The 22,536-nt window shown below is 45.6% G+C and overlaps 1 protein-coding gene across 10 annotated transcripts in view; it reads right to left on the reverse strand.

Moving 5' to 3' along the window:
* EP300 (E1A binding protein p300) overlaps window positions 1-4,351 on the reverse strand; it is a 62,352-nt gene extending 58,001 nt beyond the window's left edge. Inside the window, exons 1-3 of one of the 10 annotated variants that reach the window (XM_039725601.1) lie at window positions 4,279-4,351; window positions 3,168-3,280; window positions 2,461-3,043 (exon numbers count right to left, since the gene is read on the reverse strand). In XM_039725601.1, coding sequence (XP_039581535.1) covers window positions 2,461-2,554 — 94 coding nt within the window. In that variant the 5' untranslated portion in view covers window positions 2,555-3,043; window positions 3,168-3,280; window positions 4,279-4,351. Of the gene's footprint in view, window positions 1-2,460; window positions 3,852-4,278 lie in introns of those variants that run through there. The other 9 variants (XM_039725599.1, XM_039725602.1, XM_039725600.1 and 6 more) reach the window with 9 other exon arrangements.
* Window positions 4,352-22,536: the final 18,185 nt, after the last annotated feature.

Here is a 22,536-nt window from a genome sequence, read left to right on the forward strand (position 1 = left end):
AGTTAACAGCAAAAACAGCACTATGCACAGCTGCTGCAAGAAGTTTCATCAACAGTGCAAGTGTCTTGCCTTTCTCCTTCTCCTGATAGTGCTGAGAATCGAACAGTTTTAAAAAAAGAGTGCTTGAGTAAGTACATAAGTACCATGTTACTTATTTCCTATAATTAACCGAGGAGTGGGGACAATACAAGATTCTAAAAGTGGAATTTACTTCATGACAGCTGCTTGCACTATTTCAAAGCAAATTTAACCAGCAGACAGGTTAAAAAATTGTAAACTTCAAAGCAGTTTCCCACAACAGAAGTATGACAAAAACTGCAGTCTCAAGCAGCAAATGAAAAAATAGAACCCTCAAAATACATTCATTGGTTCATAGGTTGGATTTTATTCACAGAAATAGATATTATATGTCATGTTAAAAAACCACAGAAAGTAAAACTGTCGCATATCTTTAATAGGTCTTATGTAGCACATATGAAGTGTTTGCACCACTATAAAACTCTGCATAGCTACCAGGCAATGACAGTCACAATCACTTTGGGAAAAACTGAAACTGTCTGGAATGTACTGAAACTGTCCAGTCTCTAGTGTTTCACCAAAACCATAAAAAGTTCATTTATTAACTATAAAAAGCTGCCCAGTAAGTTAACAACTAAAGACTAAGTATTCTGCGAGTCTGCACCTGTTAAACTGAAATACATTCACAAATTATCCAACTTTCATTTGATCACAAATGTCTAAACTTAGATGTGTGTTCATTTGAATCAAAACATGCCTTTAACTTTCATATTTTAAAGTATCAGAACTTCTCACAAAATATTTTTATTTCACCTCTCTAAACAGATCAAAATAACCACTATCAAGACAAAGTTAGAAGTTATTATTGAATTAACCACTGTTTTCCAAATCTAGCACAGAAACAGGCAACAACTAGTTCGAGCCAAAGAGTAGCTTCTCCAACCCTCTTCTACTCTCTTACTAGAGACCTGTTGATATTAGAAAGAGTCATGTCCTCCAATTGCAACATAATATTGGCTGTATTTTATATGCACTAAAAGTCACACACAAACTTTTCAAAACTAATATGTCATTCACCGAGAATAGAAAAGGCAAAAATCAAAATTTGAGATGATCCCAAGAAGAAGCACATCCACTGCTCAAAGACCTGCTATTAAAATCTGGTGTTAATTGTCAAAGAGCTTTTTAGAAAAAAACAAAACAAAACAAAGATCCCAAAAACCAACAACAAGAAAACAACTCTTCCCTTTTTTTGCCTGTTGTTAACTGCATTGAACAAGAGCACTGGTGCCTTCAGAAATGCCACCACTCGCCAGACTGGCAGGAGGAGGCCTCCTCCATATCCCATAGGTTAATAGGATCTAATGGGAGTTCAAAGAAACTCCTGTGGGACAGGTAACAGTGTTCTCATAGCAAAATGACACCAAATACTCACCTACTTCGCAAGAACCATTAAAAGGCTGAAGAGCCCTTTGTTACTTCCTCCCCCCTCCCAGTACAACCAGTTCATATTTGCTAGGGATTGGGACACCTAAAATTTCCATGCTGTAGTTTGCCTTCCCAGCATCACCAAAGACCTTTGCAGGACTGCAGAGAAGCCCCTTTTCTCTCCACAGCTCTTAAGTCTACAGGGGAATTTCAGACATTTTGGTCTTGCAGCAAAGAAACAGGAGATGCAAGATTAACTACACTCCATATTGATTCTTAATGCAAATAAGGTGAAACAAAATTTCATCTCTAAGAAGATAAGAGTCTCAATAAACCCTATGCCACAAGCATGGCATCTGGATTTTTGTTTTAGCTGTTTTTTCCTAAAGCCGATGGTCTATTTGAATCAGAAAAGCAGTATTTCGATACACTTCTGCAGGAAGAAAAACGGAGGATTGTAAAAAGTAAATCACATAAGCAGACTGCACATAAGAAGGAAAAAAGAAAAATAGCAGAAAAATAAATCTCTCGTTTCTAAAAAAGCTCTAAAAGAACCCCGTATATGCTAAATAAAATACAAAACCAAGGAACTTGTATGAACACACGTAATTCAACAATTAAGAGTAGAAAAGCATCGTCTTTAGCACTCCTTCGTATTTCTGCAACTGGCATTATGCTTAGCAATGAGCTCGTAATCGCTACTATTGTGAAAGACACGAAAATGACGAACTGTTAAGTCCTATCTGCAGCTGATCAAAAGCACAATAAACTCAATAGCTTTGCTTTCAATCACTTCAAAAAACCAAAAGGGCAAAAACATGCGAACACCCTCGCTGTGCCATTAACGCAAATAGCTTCAAACAGAGCGAGAACAGGCGAAACAGACGGGAAGGAGAAAAGCAGGCTCGAGCTAACAGCAGCAAAAGGGAGGAGGAGATTTAGGCAAAAGAGGGGAGAAAAGGGCAACAACTGCGGCACCGAGAAGCGGGGAGGCTCGGGGGCCCCGAGACTGACCTGTGCCGTCGCTGGCGGACACGGAGAGCGCCGGTGAGGAGAGTTTAGGCCGCTTGGCTGAAGGCGGGCCCGGCTCCACCACATTCTCGGCCATTTTTAATTTTTTAGACAATCACTCAGAGCAGAGAGAAGGTGGGGGGTGAACCCCAAAACCTTCACGTTCTTCCGGGGCCCCGAGTCAGGTGAAGAACAACAATAAGGCCGAGAGCGAGGAGGAAGATCTGGCGGAGAAGGGGGGCCAAGTTCCCCTTTTTTCGGCTCCTCGGGCTCTGGGAGGGCGGCAGCGGAGAAGCTGGGAGAGGTGGGAGCTGGGGCGGGCGGGGGTGAGGCCTCTTCCCCCAGGCGAAAGGGCTGAACGAAGATGGGAAAAGCAGGTAAAGCCCCCGCCAAAAAAAAAAAAAAATTAAAAAATGGAGGCTGGTGAATATTTAAATTTTTTTTTTAGTAAAATTAATCCCGGCCGTTGTGCTGGTGCTTCCTCGCCGCCGCCACCATAATCATCTTCATCCTTCGGGGGGTCTCCTCCTCCTGCTGCCTCCTCACCGCCGCCATCAGCCTCTTCCTCCTCGGCGCCGTCCTCCTCCTCCTCATCGCCACAAGGAGGCGGGCGAAGGAGGGGAGAGGAGGAGGAAAAAAGAAAAAAAGATCACCGTCCTCTAGCAGCGGCTCCTTCCCCCTCCAACACCACCCTGCGAAAAAATACCCACCGCCAGCGACAGGGCTGGGGGGGAGGCGGCGGGGGGAGTGGCACGGCGTGCGCGGGGTCCCCAGCTCCACTCGCTTCTTCCTCGCCCGTCGCTAATGGCTGCAGAAAGGGGAGCTGTAAGGATGAGGAGGGTGAGGATAAGTCCCAGGAGTCTCCGCTTCACATCTTGTTGTGCAGGGAAGGAGGAGGGGTTGTTGTCCTGATGGAGGCAGCACCGATCGCGGGATGGGAAGGTGGGGGGCGGGTTTCAACACCCTTTCTGCTCCCCCCCTTTTTCTCTTCTTTCCCCTTCCTCTTTCTCTCGTTCGCAGTAGCAGGCTGCCCCCCCCTCCGGCGCAGGCAGAGGGGCCGATCTCACAGCAGCGGCAGGAGGAGGAGGAGGAGGAGGAGGAAGAAGCCGGCCCCTCCCGCCCTCTCTGCCTACCTTCCCCCTTCCCGGGCGGCCGAGGATGGTGGCAGGGAGGGGGCCGCCTGTCTCAGCTCCCCCGGACCCACGGGCGATGCGGGGCGCGATGAGCGAGGGAGGAGACCCTCGGCGGCTGCTCGGGCGCCGTGGGGACTCCCCCTTCGCCTCTGCGAGGGTGGGGAAGGGAGCCAAGAGGTTGGAAGTCGGGGTGGGAGGGGAGGCCGCGCAGCGACCCCTCCGAGAAGAGGATCGAGAGGTAAAATTAAAATAATAAAAGAGGACAAAAATCAGGGCCGGGAAGGGCGGGGGATCGGCCCCGGAATGGCCGGGCGGGGGAGGGGGTCCCCGGCGCTGCCCGGCGGGGGGGGCCGGGGCGGGACGGCGGCAGCGCGGGGGCCGAGCGCAGGCTCCCTACTGCCCCTGCCTGGCGCTCCGGGGGCGTGTGTGCGGAGCGGCAAAGCGGGGGCGGAGGGCAGCGCGGGGAGAGAGAATTCCGGGAAAAGGAGAAGAGAGAAAAGGAAACAGAAAGAGAGGGAATAGCGAGGGGACGGGCAGGCTGGGGTTGGGGTGGGGGGGGGGGCGTCTGGGCTCCTCGCTTCTCTCCCCGTCCCCTGTCCGAGCCCCTGGGTCTCTGTGCGCTGCCCTCCCCCTGGCTCGCCCCGTCCGGCTCGGCCTCTCGCTCCCTTCTCCTCCCTCCGTCGCTCACACACAAACAAAATGGCGGCTGTTGTTCCTTCGCTCTCCCGAGCCCTCGGAGGGAAGCGGCGGTGGCGGCGGCGGCCGGAAATGAGCCAAGAGAACACGGGGGGCGGGGCCGCCACCGGGGGCGGGGCCAGCGCTGCGGGCGGGGACACGGCGGGGCGGGGCCCGGCGGCGCTAGCGCACACAATGGAACGCGGGGCGCCGGCGGGGTGGGGGGAGCGGCGCCGCCCCAGCCGCCGTCACGAGACCGCGGTTGTCCAATCAGCGCTCGCCTCTCTCCGGGCTCTTCCGCAAACTCCACTGGTCCCGCCCCTTAAAGGAGAAGGGTTTTTCCCTTAAAAAAAAAAGGAGAAAAAAAAAAAAAGGCTCCTTCTTCCTGCCCCGCCCCACACGCTCTTATCTGTCGGCCCAAAAGTGCGCGGCGTAGGCCTGGGGGAGCCTGGCCTGACCCTGTGGCCCCCCCCCCGGTCTGCTGCGCTACGCGGTGCCTGCTGCCCGGCCCGGTGGGCTGAGGCGCCGCCGGGAAGAGCGCGGTTCTTTCGCCGCCGCCCTCCCTCCTCCCCTCCCGGCCGCCGGCTCCCGGCCGGTTCCCCGCGGCGCCGGCGGGCGGGGCGCGCCTGCCGCCGGTCCCGGGCCGTGCTGCGCCACAGACATGGCAGCCCAGGCCGGCAGCCCCTGGCCAGCGAGCAAAGAGGCTGGGGAGCGAGGTCCGCACCCCGAGGCGGGCGAGTCGATATGCGAAGCACACAATCGCAGAATAAATTAGATTAGAAAAGACCTCTGAGAACATCGAGTCCAACCTGTGACCGAACACCATCATGTCAGCCAGACCATGGTGCTGAGTGCCACGTCCAGTCTTTCCTTAAACACCCCAGGGACGGAGACTCCCCCACCCTCCCGGGCAGCTCCCAATGCCTAACTGCCCTTTCTGTGAATAAATTCCTCCCAGTCTGGGGGCGCTCGCTACTGTCCGTCCTGGGGGTGCCCAGAGCCGCCTCAGGCTCCCGTCGGCGTTACAAAACAAACAAAAACCCCCAAACGCCACGCTTTTACGCCAAAGGGGAAATAACCCCCAAGCCCCGCTCCCTGCCAGAGCCCCGCGTGTGGCGGGGATGGCGCAGGGCACGGTGTGAGGGATGGCAGAGCCCTGACAGCGCTCCCGCCCCTCAGAGGGGCTGTCGCAGGCACAGGTGGCACTGGCGCGGTCCTTCGCCAGCCTCTCAGCCGCCCCAGAGGTTACGGGCCCGCCGCGGGTTTTCCTCAAATCTCTGAGGGCTGATCCGTGAGGAAATGCCCCAGCCCGGCATTTCCCTTCGGTGCGTTCGGACTCCGTCGGGCCGCAGACCATTACGAGTTAGGAGTGGAAGGGAAATGCAGGCACGTGCATGTTTTTGATGGAGAATCAGGGGGTGTTGATCCAAAGCCGGACATTTGCGAGGAGGACTTCCCTTGCCGCTCGCCCTCAGGGCTGAGCTCTCTGCAATCCACGTAGGAGCCGCAGCAGGTATTTGGGAAGAGCCTAGACTAAACACAGAATCAATACTGCAGCCTACAAGAGGAGCCTACAGACAGGAGGAGATTCACAGCCCTGTAAGTTATCCACCAGCTCCCTCACATACTCCCACTCTTCAGCTTCCCTTGTTTGGGTTTTATTTTAAGCAAGATTGTTCTTGTCTCCCCCAGCACAAAAAAGAAAACACAAACCACTTCAAAAATGCCCAAAGATTGGATTAGCCTTCCTGAAAAGTCTTGAAGACATAGGCAGAACGCTGAGAGAGGTGCAGGGAGCCTTGCAAACGACAAATAAGCGTCAGGAAAAGAATGTGTAGAGCAGAGAGTCTCAGAACTAAAGCTGTCAGGCTAACAGCCTAAAACTTAACAGTGACACCTTAGAAACTATGTTAGTGGTTCTCACAGGTCCTTTGCCTTTTATTGTTTCTAAATTTCCCAAAATATTCCAGTTATAGAGATTGTATATTTCCTCTTTTTATTATTTTTTTTTTAGATGGGTTGTTTTCCTTGTTTGTGAAGCAATTTTTAAACACAGCTGAGACTTATTTTAACTTTTTGGTCTCCTTAGAATTAGAAGTTGACTGAAATAAGTCAATATAAGGTTGTTAGACTATCTAGAGACCCTTAGTCCACAATTCAGTAAGGAATTAGTGCTGGCTTTATAAAGATGCTGACATGCACATAAATACCTACATGCTTTTAGAAGTCAGGCCCTTACTAATCAATAAGTTTTGAGCAAAGAAAATGTTTCAAATAAGAGTTTTGTGACACTTGTTCCTATCTAGAGACTTGTAGAGACTAGATCCTACCATTCAGTTCATGTAACAAACAAAATAAAGGTGGGGTTTTTTTTTGGTTTTGTTTTGTTTTGTTTTGTTTTTGTTTTTTTGGTTTTTTTGCGGTGCAAAGTATCAGTAATTAACTGATACTTCTGTAAAGCCATAATTCTGCCTTGCAAGCTTCCTATCCAGTAAAACATCTTAGTTCTTTAGATATTAGAAGGTCATATTCAGTTGGCTTTCCACATTAGAGATTTAAATGCAAGCTGAAATATATGGAAAATAAATAGAAATAATGTTATTTGCAGTATTTTTCTTTTTAAAAAAGCATCAAAAATAAAAGGATGAAGAAAAGGAAAAGTCAGGAAAATAGGGTTATGATAAATCAAGTATGCATATATAAACAATGACAAAAAGCTCTTCAATGTCTGTTAAGTTTTCTGAAATCACTGCAATTTTCTTAAATGAACATTAATACATGCACACAACCCATGGCAGATAACATTACTGGAAAGCAATAACATAACATAAAGCATACAAAGGAGTAAATGCATAAACCTATACAAATAAAACCAGGAGGATATTATAATATTAAAACACACCTATTCATCCAAAAACTTCTCCTCGTTGCTTCAGTTTCCCCATTCTTACAGCAAAAATAATTGAAAAATAATACCTAGAAGAATTGATTAGCTCATTATTGTCAGTAATTACAGCAGTTGTTATGTACTTTAAGATAACTGGATGAAAGTACCATAAGTCCAGTTGAAATGAGAATCTGCTCAGGAAAGCAATAAGAGAGGAATGCAGAGCCTTGAAGTTTTATCGTGGGATCTTGTTTGGCCTTAGCTGGTAGTTACTGAAATTTGTAAGCATGCCCAGCTGCTTTGAGGGCTACAAAGAACAAGATAAGATCCCTTTGTACTGCAAAGGTCAGTGTGATGCCCAGAGCTCAGCAGCCCAGCTACAGTGAGATGAGCAGGCAGAGGAAAAATCATCTCCCTCAGCCCAGAGGGAGCTGGGACTGTGGCCTTCCCCTTCCAGCTGCTGGATGGAGAAGCAGAGTAAGATCTCAAAGCCACCCAGCCTCCCCCACTCCCTAATGCTGCTCAGGAAATCACTTATACCAAACAAAACAACAAACCTTCCCTGCTCCCCCTCAGCAGGATTTGACCCACAGCCCTGTGGCCCTTTGAGTGTCTCTGAAAGATGTGGACTCTTGGAATGGAAAGCAGGAGCCAGGTACAGGGCACTCTCATTCTCTCAGTCCTGTTTCTTCTTGCAGCTTCCAGCTGCATTATCTTTTTTTCCCTGAGCTTTCCAGGGCTGCTGTTCATGTCTGGCAGGTAACTTCTGTTCCCTAGCTACCTCCTGCCACCACAGCACTGCTCACACAGCAGCTGGGGAGGGAGGAGGAATGACCCCCTTCTCTGCACCAGCGAGGAGATTTGTGCATGGAGGGTCCTTCCTGGCACAGGTTAGGGGGATGAGGAAATGATTTAAGGCTGCAATTTTTACAAGTAATGCCAGGGTGCAGCTATATTTCTGGAAAGCAAGAGCCAGCTGTGCCAGAGCAGAGAGCATTGCTCAGCGCGGCGTCAACATTAAAACCCAGCAGCGTTTTGATATGAGGCAAATTTTATTAAAACCATAAGAAGCAACCATCCAATAGTTAGTTCCTCCTTGCTTTTAGTGTATACATAAAAGAAAGGGCTGGCGTTCTGACAGCAAGCAAAATGCTTTCAGTCCTCAGTCTCAGAAACGCAGGCTTCCTCGGTCACACAGTTTTCAATAGCTGCAAACACAGAGTTATGTTGCTAAATGTTAAGGGCTCAGCTGTTTACCAGAAGAATGTTTCCTCCCTGGAACACATGGTTTTGCTTAAAAGAAGTTCTCCCAAAAACCCCACTTTATTTAATTAGCAAATGCAACATTATAGTTCTAACAAACATGCCATGCTGTCTTCCCTTACAAGAGCAAAATAGGAAAAGAAGACCAAAATTGACCTCTCAGTTTAAGAGAGGGGCAGAAGTACATTCTGCCTACAAAATATTGCAGCTCTGAGGTCTGGTGATCTAGAGCCAAATCTCGTGCTTGAAATGTATGGTACTTCATGTGTCATTTCCATGTCTTGGTTCCTGCTGAAAGCACAAACATGGACCAGACTGAGAGGCTTACAAGCTCTCCCAGCTTTTACCAAGGGCTGGTCAAATCTCTGCCTCTCACTTCCCAGGCTCAGCTCTCCCCTCTGTAAGGGGGAGGTGATCCCACTCCTTCTTACAGAAAACACATTCAAATAATTGAATAAAAATGTAGTACTCTTGTTGCTTCTAAATGAAATTACACTGAAATTAATTGCATTTACATCAGCAGTTGATTTATCCCAGAGTATTACTGGGATGCAAGCAAGAGCTTCTAGAATGAAAGTATTATATTTTTAATTAAGGGCCCTTGAACTTGCCACAAGCTTTGAGCTTGTGGAGAGTGAAATGATGGCAAGTTTCTGAACAACTCAGTCAGCTCAGCAAAGTATTTACGATTATCTGCTGAAAATGATCGTTGTGAGACAGAGCTTAAGCTAACATGGGAAATCTGTGCTGAAAGAATTACAGATATTGTAGCAACCCAAAGGAAGCATACTGTTCACATTCCTCTTACTTCTTTTGACTCTTGTATCCAATGGAAAAGTTCTTGATAAGCTTTATTGCACTGCAGAGGGTATAAACAATGCACTTTGAAATCTGCTGAGTTTAAACCCAAAACTTATCTTTTCATTTGTTTCCTGAATTGTCCCACAGACAGAAATCCACACCACACATGTGTTTATAAAGAACAGTATACATTTATTACTGCCATACAATCCCTTCCTTTCTTGTTTTTTCCTCAGTATTTCTTAATTATTTTTTTTTTACTTGCTACAACGTTCTTCTCTATGCTGAACTGCAACATGGTGTTTGATGTCTGCAATCAAAATGCAACGAGAGGGAAAAAGTAACTTTTTTTTTCCTGCTGTAATAGTTTTTATATTTCAGTATTTAAAGTGATTTCTTCAATGAGGTCAAGCAGAAATTTACTCTGTGACAGGGAAATGTACTGAACCAAGAGGGTTTTAGTATAGAGGGTATTGGCCTTCTGACAGAGCTAATGGAACCCTGTTGTTCACAGGATAATACACTTACTTAACACAATTTGAGCTGGTTTTGCAGCTGCCATGGAAGAAAAAATTCCACAGGAAATATAGGTCTGGTTGGTTTTTTTTTTCTTTTTTCTTTTTCTGCTTTTTTCTAAAAAGATCTTGTACATTCTTGGCTTTTTGGCATGAATTCTTTCCTTCTACATGCAAGTAGAAGTCAATTATTAACCACAAACACCAGAATACAATTGATTCTAATTCCACCACTGTGTGTAAAACAGTAGGGTTAATCCTCAGTTCCCTACCTTCCTAATTTATATGGACTTATCACTTCTCTTCCCAAAAGTTTCCTTGTGAACCCTCACATTTCATTACCTATGAGGTTTTTTTGGGGTTTTTTTTTTTTTCGTTTCTTGTAGCAAGGGATGTTGACATCAGGTGACACCAGACATTCGGTTCTCATTCCCTGCCTGTTCCTCATGTGAGGCCTGGCAGCCTTGGAGAAGGGAGCATCACCCCTGACGGTGCAACTCAGTTAAAAGGTACCAAGAGAGCAGCCAGAATGCAGAAGCTGCGGCAGCACCCCAGCAGCACACTTTTTCTCCTTGTGCTCCTACATTGCCTCAAGCCCTGGAGAGATCATTTTAGTAGAGCAGAGGTGTATGGGCTGATTTGTGATACTTCCTCCAACCTCTTTTGCCATCTCAGAAGCCTTCCTGATTGCAGGACAGACACGGGAGAAGGGGTTCCACAGGATGTTCCAGATTCAGTGGAGGTGGTCACAAACCCCATCAGTGGGGTGTCAGGGAAAGGCCAGTCACTCAGTCCAGCACAGGCACCATAATAAAGGTGCAACCACCCAGGAGTAAAACGAAAACATTTTGAGATGGCTGGACTGGTCATCATTTCATACACCAGCAGGCCCCAATGGGAAAGGAAGGTCGAGGTTGTCGTGATACTCTGCCAGCAAGGACTTGTTTATCATTCTTTAGAAGTGAAGAAACATTGAAGTAGCTTTTAGGAGAAGGTAGAAAACTTTTCTAGTGGTCAGAAAAGTAACAATTTCAAGGTTGATGTTACTCCTCCGTCCTCAGTGTTTCTGTGACTGCAACTTTGTTGCTAATTAAGAATCAGCTTCAAGAAAGCAAAACACAAAGCTGGAGGTGCACAATCAGCGTCACAAAAGGCCAGAAATATTGATTCTTTCACCATGATAAATAAGTGTTTTTGCAGATGTTTGGTCCCCTTGTGAAGAGGCTTGGCCATGGGCATTCTGCACGATGCTGTTAGGCCAAGCACCAAGCCCAGGAGAAGCTTCTCTGGGTGACCTGGACACTGAGCTCCCCTGGACAGAGAAAATTCTTTTGTCTCAGCAGGAGAAAAAAAGTGTTGTAACATAAACCACGCAAAAAATCCCATTTGCTGCTGCTGCTGCTGCTGCTGCCCTGCATGGTGAGTGTTTGCCCCATGTTTGGGAATGGACAGAGGGGACTTTACCTGCCCATGCTGGATGTGCTCCTGGCATGCCTGCTGCCTGCCTCCCCAGGACATCCTGGGGATGATGTCCCAGACAGCTGCTCTGGCAAAAAGGACAGTGCTGCTGGACAAGGGGAGATGCAAACCTTACAACACCGGAGTGAGAAGAGTAGTGAAAAGTCTGGCAGCTGGATGTGTCTTGGCAGCTGTGCAGGGTTTTTTCTTGTTTACTCTGCTAGATGTAGGCATCAGAGTTCCTGCTGAAAAGGAGCAGGGGTGTTCAAAGCCTCTTGTAATTTTGCAATTTGCTGGTTTATGTCTTCCTATCTGTGCCACTTACAGATACATATGGATAAATGTATATGTATATTTATAGACCTTAGAGGTACCAGAATTAAACGTGTTTTGTTTTGAATATTCAAGCCATCCCAACATAGTTACGTTTTGCAAAAAAACTATTTAAAAATGATTTTCACCACAGTGAGCATCTTTCACAGAGGAGTGCATCAGCTTCCAGAAGGTGAGACGTGTGGAAGATTCCCTGTTGCCATGCAAAGGAACCGAGCCAAGGACTAACAACAGTGGTCTGACTCTACAATATGAAGGGGGAGCACGTCTGTGCTTGCACAGAAGTATCCCACATCAGTGCAAAACAGGCCTGTGGATTCCTCCATCCCTCCTGGGTATTTCAATTAAAAGCAGAGAAGGAAGTCCAAGAAAATGCCTAAAATGGCTTGAGTCCTTCCTCACGATCTGGAAATGGAAGTCTGCGGTGACTAACTCCAGCCCAGCCACCAAACCCCTCCCTCCCCGACTCTGCATTGCTCTGTTCATTCCCAGCTCCTCTCCTGCGTTTGCAAACAGTCGGCAGTGGAAACAGTGAAGCAGCCTGGCTTCGAAGGCCAGCAGCACACGAGTGGTGTGTGCCTGCAGCAGGGACTGTCACCAGCCCATCCCCGTGCCCAAGCCAGGAAGAAGTGGTTAAAATCTGACGGGGGCAAGGCTTGATTACAAGCAGAGGAATGACTTTAAAAGAGGCTGCCGCCACGCCTGCAAACAAAGCCCGATTAAATCCTTCCATGGGCTTAAACTGGCTTCAAAACAGGCCTCTAGCAGCTTCTCCAGTTTAAATAAAAATTAAAATGTTTGTTTATAATTTCTAAGCCAGTTCAGATGACGTCTCCTGACTTTCTCACAAAGCTGACAGCAATATTCGTAAAGAACAAAATTAGCTAACTGAGTGGTAAGGAAAGCTGCATCCCTTACCCACTCAGAGTTGGTAATATGAGCTTTCTCTTTCTTTCTTTTTCTTTCTTTCTTTCTTTCTTTCTTTCTTCCTTTCTTTCTTTCTTTCTTTCTTTCTTTCTTCCTTTCTTTCTTTCTTTCTTTCTTTCTTTCTTCCTTTCTTTCTTTCTTTCTTTCTTTCTTTCTTCCTTTCTTTCTTTCTTTCTTTCTTTCTTTCTTCTTTCTTTTTACTTTTTTGGTTTTTTTTTCTTATTTTTTCACTCATTCTGTCGTTGGTATGCATCTGACCTGAATTTGAAAGCATCAATCCTGAAAAGAGTTGCCTGGGCACTGGGAGCAGTGGGGGCTCATGCTCTGATGGTGGGTTATTCCATGGGCACCAGCCCAGTTCCTTCTCTGTTCACTCACATTTTGTGACAAGCATGAAGTCTCAGCTCTTCTGCTCCAATTTTAACCATCAAGGTGCAAATACTGAGTGATTTTGTGTGATTTCAGCTGTTCATTTCCTTCTACCACCCATACACCTCACATAAAAGTCCATTGAGGCTTGTTTTTTGTGTGTTACCTATCCCACAGGAGTGTATGATCTCTCCTGGTATCCAAGAATTGTGACAATGCAAAAAAATAAAGAATAGTATGGGATGCTTGTCACCCCAGTTCTGTATTGTTCAAAATCTTACAGTTCAAAATCTTACTTTCTCTTTCAGTTTAATTCAGTCACAACTTTTTCCCTAAGGACTTTAAGAGTCAGAGCTCTCTGTGCTCATGAGTGAAGGCTAAGGGAGGATAAATGGTTCACCGTGGGCCCCACAATGCCCTGTCTGCTCCTCTTTGGAGGAGAAAGACATCCTTGAAATGTTTGACTGCTTCTGAGACAAAGCCCTCCTTGCCCTTCATTCAGCAATGCAGTAAGATCTTTGGGAGACCAAACGTGCCTGGAGATGAGTTTATTCACAGGGTGAATTTATTCACAGAGAGACACAGAGCTGAGCTGCTGGCATATGCCCTGCCCAAATTTACTCCTGCCCTCAGGTTTGTGACCTCGGTGACTATTTAATAGTGTAAACCTACCTTGTATATTCCCTGCAGAGGTGATTAAAAAGGATGATCACATGAAGGAACACCTGAGCAAGGATATCAGTAGATTAATTCATTATTTCTACTAAGCTAATTAAGTATTAAGGCAGATCAATTAAGTGATCACACCAAGATCACGATTAAGATCAAATCAATAAATCAGTAGATTCAAATGGCTGACCAACAGATTGTATGTCTATCAAAGTGACTTCGGAGGTTGCCGCTGAAGGAATTACTTAGATTTTAATCTTGTCTAGGAAGATTTCAAGGAGGAGGCAGAGTCTTTTCAGGCTAAAACCCCAGTGAGCTTTCCAGCAGTGAAGAACATAGGCCTTTGAAAAATATAAGGATATTGAAGGAGGTATCTCTCCTGCTTCGGGGGGGATATCCAGTCTTTGGATTTTTTGCCAAGCTGTATCACCCAGGTCATATGGTAATCTTGTTTTCACTGTGTTTGGGGATGTAAATGACAGGCATCACTGCAGTAACTTTCCTTTAACACATCTTTCTTAAACCTTAATTTTACTTTAAAATGTATTAACATTTATTGTCTATTTATACCCTGTTTCACAAGAAGCCCAGTTTTTCTCCACTGCCAAAGCAGAAGGGGTGGTTAGGTAAGCATGGCTACTTCTGAATAATCTTGTTTTCAGCTCCAAAACCTGCCATCTTAACTAATTTACTACTTCATTTTAGTATTCCTTCAAGGGTATTTTTCACACAAGCACACTTGGTCACCCATTCATACCAACAGAAAACCAAGAAGAGATGGAATTGATTAATTAAAACAAAGGTAAAAACAAACAGTGTAATTTCATCAGTCCTTGGAGGGTTTAATTCACATCCATATTTCTTCATTACACCAAGCACAGCACTGAAGGCTTCCTCTGGGCACACAGCCTGGAGTCTGACGTGGCCCCAGAGCAGGCTGCAGCCTGCCCAGCCCCATGAGAGCCTTCCCTCAAGTCTAGCTCATCTTCCTCTGTGTGCCTTACCCACACCAAAGCATCATGTTCATGTTTTTATTTTGGGTAGTGGATGGTACAAAAGAACCGTGTTTCTCTTATCATTATCATTGGTATAGATATAACTTCTACTTAAATCAGCCTTGGGTTCACACTGTAGGGCTGTCTGGCCAGTTTTGAACCCTGGTGCTTTGGATGGTATCTATCATCCAGGTCCCTCATAAGCTGTGTCCAGAAATCCCACCAGCAAGTGACCTTTAATTTTGCCTGATCAGTTTTGATCATATATCTGTAATATAAAATGCAGATGTGAAGGAGGAAGTCTCCCCAGTAAGGTGCAAGTTTTTCTTGCAGGAGAAGTAAAGGGAGTATCACATGCTGTCGGTGGAAGTCTCCCAGCTTTCAGAAAAATACCTGGTGTCCTGCTTAGCACACTTTCTCCTTGGTGCAGTTTCCTTGGCCTAGTTCCTCCACCACTTAAAATATTGTGAATTTCATGATGGAAAAGACTTGGGATGCTGATTTGGGGAAATGTTTTCCCTTACTCTCATGGCTTCTATCTAAACCTACAAAACACTATTACATTAATTACTATTTGACCATTAAAGTTGTCTCAGTATTGACTCTGCTTGGGGTATGTTCTCATTCCACAATGTCCAGTCCAAGCAAGGGTCAAAATGTATCTGAATTCCCAGTTCATGGAGGCCCCAGGCTTGCTGGTAATGTGGTGGAAGGCTTTTCACATTTCTTTGTCACCAATGTGAGTTATAGCATGCCTGAGGCAATATGTGGGCCTTAAAAAATTCAAATGCAAAATAAAAGATGCTCTGGTTCTCCTTTTGCAGAGACAGCACAAATCAGGGGGTGAACTGTGCACAGTGCTCTGGTAGAAAGTAATTTCCTGATTTAGAGTGATATGTAGCTTAGGATTTTGACTGATCTCATCTATATGTATATTCAGTCTTTCCGAGATGCTATTAGTAAGCATAGCTGAAATTTGAATATCTTATTTTGTTTTATAAAGCCTCTTTTGAATTATTTTTAGGGAGAGTTATCTTTGTTACTTGCAACGTGACACAGCTTTGGGTCATGTGCAGGTTTAATCAACCTGATTTTTCAGGCAAATAATTTACATGAAGGTCATGTACAGGCCTGTGACCAGGACAGATCCTGGCTCACTCTCACTTGGTCCACCCGTTCATTTGGAAAATAAATTACCTTTATAAAGTCCAGATCAGCACAGGGCTTTGCCACTAGCCCTCCACTAATTTTATCAAGTGTGTTTTTCTGCCTGGTTTAGCAGGACATTGCATGAGACTGGACCACAGCCTGTCCAGAGCTGAGCTGCTGCACCTCTGGAGCTTCTGCTGTTAGCCTGCTTTGGGAGGAAAGCTGGTTGTTGTGGTATGGCTTGGTCTTGACTAATCCAAGTTGGCTTCTCATCTCTTTGTCATCTCCTGGATGTTTACAAATAAATTCATTATTTGTTCTGAAGAGTTACAGCTAGGCTGACTGGTCTGTGATTCCCTGGTTTCTCTTGTCTTCCCTTTTCTCTTCATAGGAACTCCTTCGGCCTTTTTAAACTTGGGGGGTCCTGGCATATCCATCACTAACTCCCCAAATTAACCACTACTGTCATTTAGTGCTGGGTGAAATTGCTCCTGCACAGCAAAATTGAAAACATTTACCTCATCTGTGTGCTCCCTAATCACTGTTTTCTTTCAGGATTGCATCTCATTCCCTTTCTTGGCTGCCTATTCGGCAGCAGTTTATTCACTGCAGGCTGATAATAAAAAAAAGTATTAAGGACTTTGACTTTATTGAAAGTATTTATCAATAGCTTTTGCTATTTATTAGGTAGCAGAGCAACCCTTTCTCTTACTCATATTGTTTTTACCCTATGAGACAAAGTCTTCTGTGAATGGTGCCCCATGCTGGAGTCAGAAATGTTCAGTGCTCTTTTATCAGTGCATGACAGGGAAGATTTTTTGGAGCCAAGCTAGTTGGTTTCTGACCTCTGTTGGTTTTTAATGTGGTTTTTTTTTTTTTATTTATTTTTTTGAAGTTCTTCAGGGCTCAGTCTCAAATAGAAATTTGGGCTGATAAAGACACTGAGATCACCTCCCATCCCCTCTGCTTGAGGTAAGCCCAGACAACTCAATCGTTGTCGTAAGGCCATCTTTCTGAAGGTCTCTTCCCAAGATCCCAAACTCTCCACATCTGCTCGATGATTCTTCTGGCAAGGGGGCCAGCAGGACGGACTCTGTCTGCACAGTCTCCTACCTGGCTCCCTGAAGGGACACCTCTTTGAAGGACACCTCCCAGTCTCGCTTTTGGGACGCTCCTGCTTCTCCTGGTGTGGTGGAGGTGGGTGATGCTCCTGAAGGCTGAGGCTCCCCTGCGTCCTTTTGGAAGCCCCGTCGCTATGGTGACTGTGTGCAGCTTTATGATCTGTTTGTTGTCCACCTCTCTCAATCAGAAATGCTTCTGGAGCTTTTATAGTTTCAGTGATTTTCATTCAAATTCACTAGTGGGTGGTTTTGAATTCAACAGAGAAATGATACACTGTGAGGAAAAACTTCCAGAAACCTATGTGGTTCACTGTTGCACTCTTTTATTTATTTAATGATTAAAAGAGACTTTTTATTGATTTTTTGTTCATTTTTGTGTCATTGTCATACTGCTCTGAGAACATCAGCGAGAAAGAGACATTTTTTTACTTCGCCTCCTGCTTTGGATGCAAAACTCACCAAATTGCTCCCCGTGATCCAGCTGGGGTGGCTGTGGCACTGAGAGCAGCAGCAGAGCTGCCCGTGTGCTCCCCTGCCCCGATTCTCAGGGGACTGGCAGGAGCCAAGCAGGATGGACCAGAACCCTTAAAGCCTAAAGGCAATTTTGCCCTGGAGCAGACCTGTGGGTAGCCCAGGGAGATCTCCTCCTTGGTGCTCCCAACTCAACCAGAGGATGAATGAAGCAGAGGAGCAATGATGGTGAAGCCTCGGGGTGTTCACATGGTAGGTGCCCCCACCTTTGCTCAGCTGCTTATTCATCACCAAGGGACATTTCAAACCCTACTGGTCACTCCTCCCAGCTTACAAGCTAAAGCTTTTACCTACCAGGTCATAGCACTTCTGATGATTATTTTAATGAAGGATCACAAGTTGTATTTGTATCCTTCTTGGCCCATTCCCTCTCCAGGGCTTCTGCCTATGTTTGTCAGAAAGAGTTTTTATTCCTTTCCTTCTGCATGTTTTCCACCTGCTCTGATCCCTCTGTCACAGCAGTTCTAGGAGGTGAAGATCTGTTCATCTTTGACAAATGTTAGCACTTCTGCATTTGATAGTAATATTTTAGGGAGTTATTTTCCTTCAAAGGAATTTAAATACCTCTCCTTACTTTTGTTGCATTTCAAAATTTTGCATCTTGTGCTGACATGGGAAGAGCACTTTGGTTGGGAACTCATTGTTTGTTCTGAAGGTTTGAGATTATCAATGAGGAAATCTTATTTCTTAAAATGTAGTTTAAAAAGAGCTGCCATGTTACTAATAATAAAAATGTATAGACATGAAACCAAGAAATTACTGGGGAGAAAAACTAAATGCTTTCAAATACAGAAAATAAGGACTATGGTTTTAGTTGTGTTTTCGTGTAGTTTGGTTGCTAGTTTTCATTCCTTCTGGATAGTCAAAATAAACTACTTTCTTTTTAGATACGCTAATGTTTTTACTTACAGAGCATGACAGATGCTCATAGATTTGGTGTTGAACATAGTAGCATTCCTTAAGAAATGTGCTTAAATGGCACAGGGTATATCAACAGCAGATTTTGATAAACCTTTTGGTTTTATGTACAGAACCCCAACATTGTGAATCAGTTTGGTTGAGTCCCTTTGGAAAGGACCTGTCTTTTTCCTCTAGCCCTTGGTGTGGCAATGGGAAGAAGTCTGAGGCCAGGAATGGAGGGCCAAGTTTGCAGCCAGGATCTCATGGTACAGCTCAGTACCTTGGCTCGGTATCAATCTTATCTTTTGCTATAAAGAAAAGGAGACTGAAAAAACTCTATTTTACTATATTTTAGTCTTAGGGAATTTAAAGAACAGCAATTGAATTCAGGACAAATCAATCAAATATCACATCATTGATGGCTTTTTATTTATTTTTCTAAATAACCTGTCTCCAACTATAAAAAACCCCATCTTCTGATCACCCAACTTTGCTGATGGACCCAGTTTCAAACAGTTTCCAGCTCAATCACAAACCACCATTTAACTGGACTGAGTCACAAGCTTACCCTGCAGCAGCCCCTCAAATGTCTGTTTTCTGGAGCTACAAGTAGATGTCAGAGTGGTGTGAGCAGGATATCCAGAAGTAGATGGTGATGCTTCTGGGTGGGACAGGCTCTGCAGCTGATACTAATCCCAGTTTTCATGCACAGTGGGACAAGGAAGAGCCCTGGGGATCTAGAAGGTGCTGTGAGAGGAAGAGGAGGACACATCTCCCAACCACACTGTTTGGCAGCACCTACGCTAAGCAGGGAAGTTGTCTTCAGAATACTGCCAGTGGGAGACCTGATGATGAACATGTTCAGCCCCTTACTACTCCAAGAGGTGTGTTGTTTTGGGGTCATTTATGCAATCAGGACAAAGCAGGGATGAGCTGGGATTCTGAATTCCTCAGGAGCACCCCATGGACGTCTTAAACCGCAGGACCAGAGAGCAGCCATCAATGTGGGCAGCATATAACGGATTGCAGAACTCACTGGGATTATCAGCTCCATCTCAAGCTCACTCCTCCTCTGTGATCATGGTTTCTGTGCCTCTCTGAGTGAGGCTGACCCTACAGCCCCTTTTACTTCAGCTGGGATTTATTGCTGTTAGGGGTGCTGAGTCCCTCTGCCTCTCCAGAGAATGGGGTATATCCAACAGCAGCAGATTCTGCTCTCAGGAAATTGCACAAGCTCAGGGAAACCTGGAAATGGTTGAGAGACCCTAAAACTTCCCAGCTGGAGGTTCCCTCTCCTGTTTTGCTGCTGCTGTCTAGTAAGTCAGCAGCAATGTCCCACCATGCCAGACAGGCTCCAGCCATCGTGCTGGAACTGAAGGGAGAGAAGAGTGCTGAGTGAGAAGAGTGCTTGTGTGGCTGCTGCTGCTGCTGGTGGCTAAAACATTGCAAGGGGATGGGAAAGGCCATGGGGAAGGTGGTGGGAGGGCTCTGGAGGCGGCACCTGCCTGAGGTTGCAGCAGCTCCAGGGTGATTCATCCTGGACTGGCAGTAATCGGCTGCTGCAAGGCTGAGCCCTGAAACTGTTTCATCATATTTAGCATTTCCCGCTATATAACACACAACTTTGCAAAGGGCTCTCTGCTCGGTGTTCGGCTGCAGCAAAGCCCTTAGTCACCTCCTGGTCCCAGCAGCCATGTGTCAGTCCTGGGGAAGGGAACGGGCAAATCAGATCTTGCAAGAACAGGCAAATTACTTTCGCTTTCTCAAGGGAAAAACCCCAAACAAACAAACAAAAAAAAAGAAGATAGCAAGAGGAAGTGAATACTTGAAATCAGCAGGATCCAAAGTGAGCTCCTTTATTACAGAAAAGCCAGAACAATCTACTGGCATAGTATGGGGGTTGAAAGTACACAAGTGATGGCTGCAAAATCTTTCTGTTTGAGAAGATGCACACATTGATGGCAAAGAAAGTGATCAGAATTTTGCTAACTGCTTGCTACGGTTTTATCTGACAAAGCTCTTCACTCAGAGCTGAGAAAATAAGTGTCCCCTCAGCAAAGTTCCATGGGCCAGGAGCCTGACACGTCCAGGCTCCAACATGCTCTGAAAAGATAATCCTATAGAGAAGATCTACTGAGAACATTCATTATCATGTGTTTTAAGATGTTTGGTTGCATAAAATATTGGTGGATTCATTTTCCAAGACAAGCATTTTGCTCACAAGCACCTGGAGATCTTCTCCCTCTCCTCCACCTCAGTCACTGAACTGGAAAAATTCACTCCTAGAAACAAACAGGTAGAGATTGCAGTGGTCACAGCACTCCTGATGGGAGGCATGAAGCAGGTGCTCTCAAAGATTATCAGGTCCTCCTGTCCTGTAAGCAGCCCTGCAAAAGAGGCTGCAGCAGAAGCCCCCAGGGACAATACAGCACATTTGTAGGGCTCACTGCTCTGTGCCAGCAGCCAGATGCACTCTGCAATCTTCCAGACTTCGAATCACCTCTAAAGGTGATCCAAAATAGCCTCTGCTGGCAATTCAGTGGAGGGGAATCTCCCATCCTCAGTATATCAAACGTCCCCTATCTTTGGTATGATGTCATTGGGCTGTGAGACTCCCACACCTCTGGGAGTAAGAGAGACCTCTGCCAAATCTTCTACCCCAACAGCCAGATTTATACACCAGTGAAAGGCCACCCCAGCCATAAACCAGGAAGAAGCCCTTGTAGAAATAGCCCTTCTCATTAAGTCCTGGTTGAGATGCATGGTGCAGTGCATCTTTTGTTTGATCTACAGCTCCAGCATGTCCACAGACTTCAGCCAACATCTTGTAGGTGATGTTTTCAAATTTCCTCTCAGTATGATGAAACACTGAAAGTTTAATTTATAAAAAGAAATAATGTCAGCTCCTGAAGCTGAAATTTCAATTTCATCACCTCGCCCAGGAGCTGGGACTTTGGCACAGATGGATAGTGTCTATCTGTTAATCCAGACCCAGAGAGGAGAGAGGAAGAAAAAGCTTGTCGTTAGAGGACTAAAGAGAGAAATAATTTTGGGGGCCTGCTCATATCCAAGACACAAAAAGCATTGATGCATTGAGGCCTTAATGTGTATTTTCACAGAGGTCAAGTGCACGTCCCCAGCATGGAATGAGCAGAATAAAAATTGGCATTAAATTCTGTGTGACTGAAACCTTGATTCAGAGTCACTGCAAGTGAAAACCCCAGAGAACATGAAATGCTGTTAGAGTTGTACTACAAGGCTTTGATTTTTTTTTTCTCTATCCCTCTGGTGCACGATGTTCCTGCAATTAATTTAGTCTATGTTTCTAACAATGTGTGTGCAGAAGGAGGGGGAGGAAATTGATTTTTGGTTTTCCTTGTATCAAAACAGTATGGCTTGCTAAAGGAAGAGCTTACATTTCAGTCCCAACATGTATCTCTGTTGCATTCTGGATAATCCTTGAAAGATACCCCAAAGAGCAGATTTTGGGGAGGAATAAAGATGCTCCCAGAGGATGACCTGTGCACTGCTGCTCACAGAAGACAGGTGAGGACAGGGGCCATGCACAGGGATGTTGGACACTGGCATCAGCAGCACACGACTGCCTGGAGGCCACCCAACGGGATGGAAATGGTTTGGATAGACAAGGATGAGGATGGGAACTCACTGGCAAATTACTTGTGATCTTGCCATGACTCACTACAGAAACTTCCCTACCTCAGCTCGTCTTCTTTACACATCTTTACTGGTGACTGATTCGTGGCAGTCTGTTTTTTTTCAAACTTAGAAAGCCACCCAAACACACAAGCACTGAGTAATTACCATACATGTCTAGCATCTAAATAAATAAAAGTGCTTGCCCTGCACTTTTCTGATCCAAAGCGTTGTAGACTCTGAGTAATCACTTCTAAACCTGTGTTACAGATGTTTGTGTTGCTTTCCTGGGCCTGCCAGCAAGAAAGCTGAGGTGGAGGATGAGTCTGATGTCCTGGAAAAGCCGCAGAGTCAGACTGAGCGAGCACGGGTGTGGCAGAGCTTTTCAGCTCCTCTTGCTGCACACAGCCTTTTCACTAAGGCAGAGCTGGGACTCATCTGTATTTCTCTTCCTGCTGTCCTTCTGAACACCATTCTGCATGTAATTGTGCCCACGGACTAAATACCTTGAAGCTCATACTTTCCAGGAGATGCACATCACCTTGTCTTCTTCAAGCCTCTGTATGGTTTATACTGCAGCTGATCCCAAAGTACGAGTGAGAGGAAAAACGGTGGTGGAAATCCAAGGAAAGAAGGAAGCCAAGGCAGCTCTGACAGCTTTTATGTCTCCTCCTAAAGTTGCCATGGACAGATGGGGGG

This window comes from Passer montanus, unplaced genomic scaffold, assembly GCF_014805655.1.
Source record: "Passer montanus isolate IOZ18808 unplaced genomic scaffold, ASM1480565v1 scaffold55, whole genome shotgun sequence".
Taxonomy (NCBI): Eukaryota; Metazoa; Chordata; class Aves; order Passeriformes; family Passeridae; genus Passer; species Passer montanus.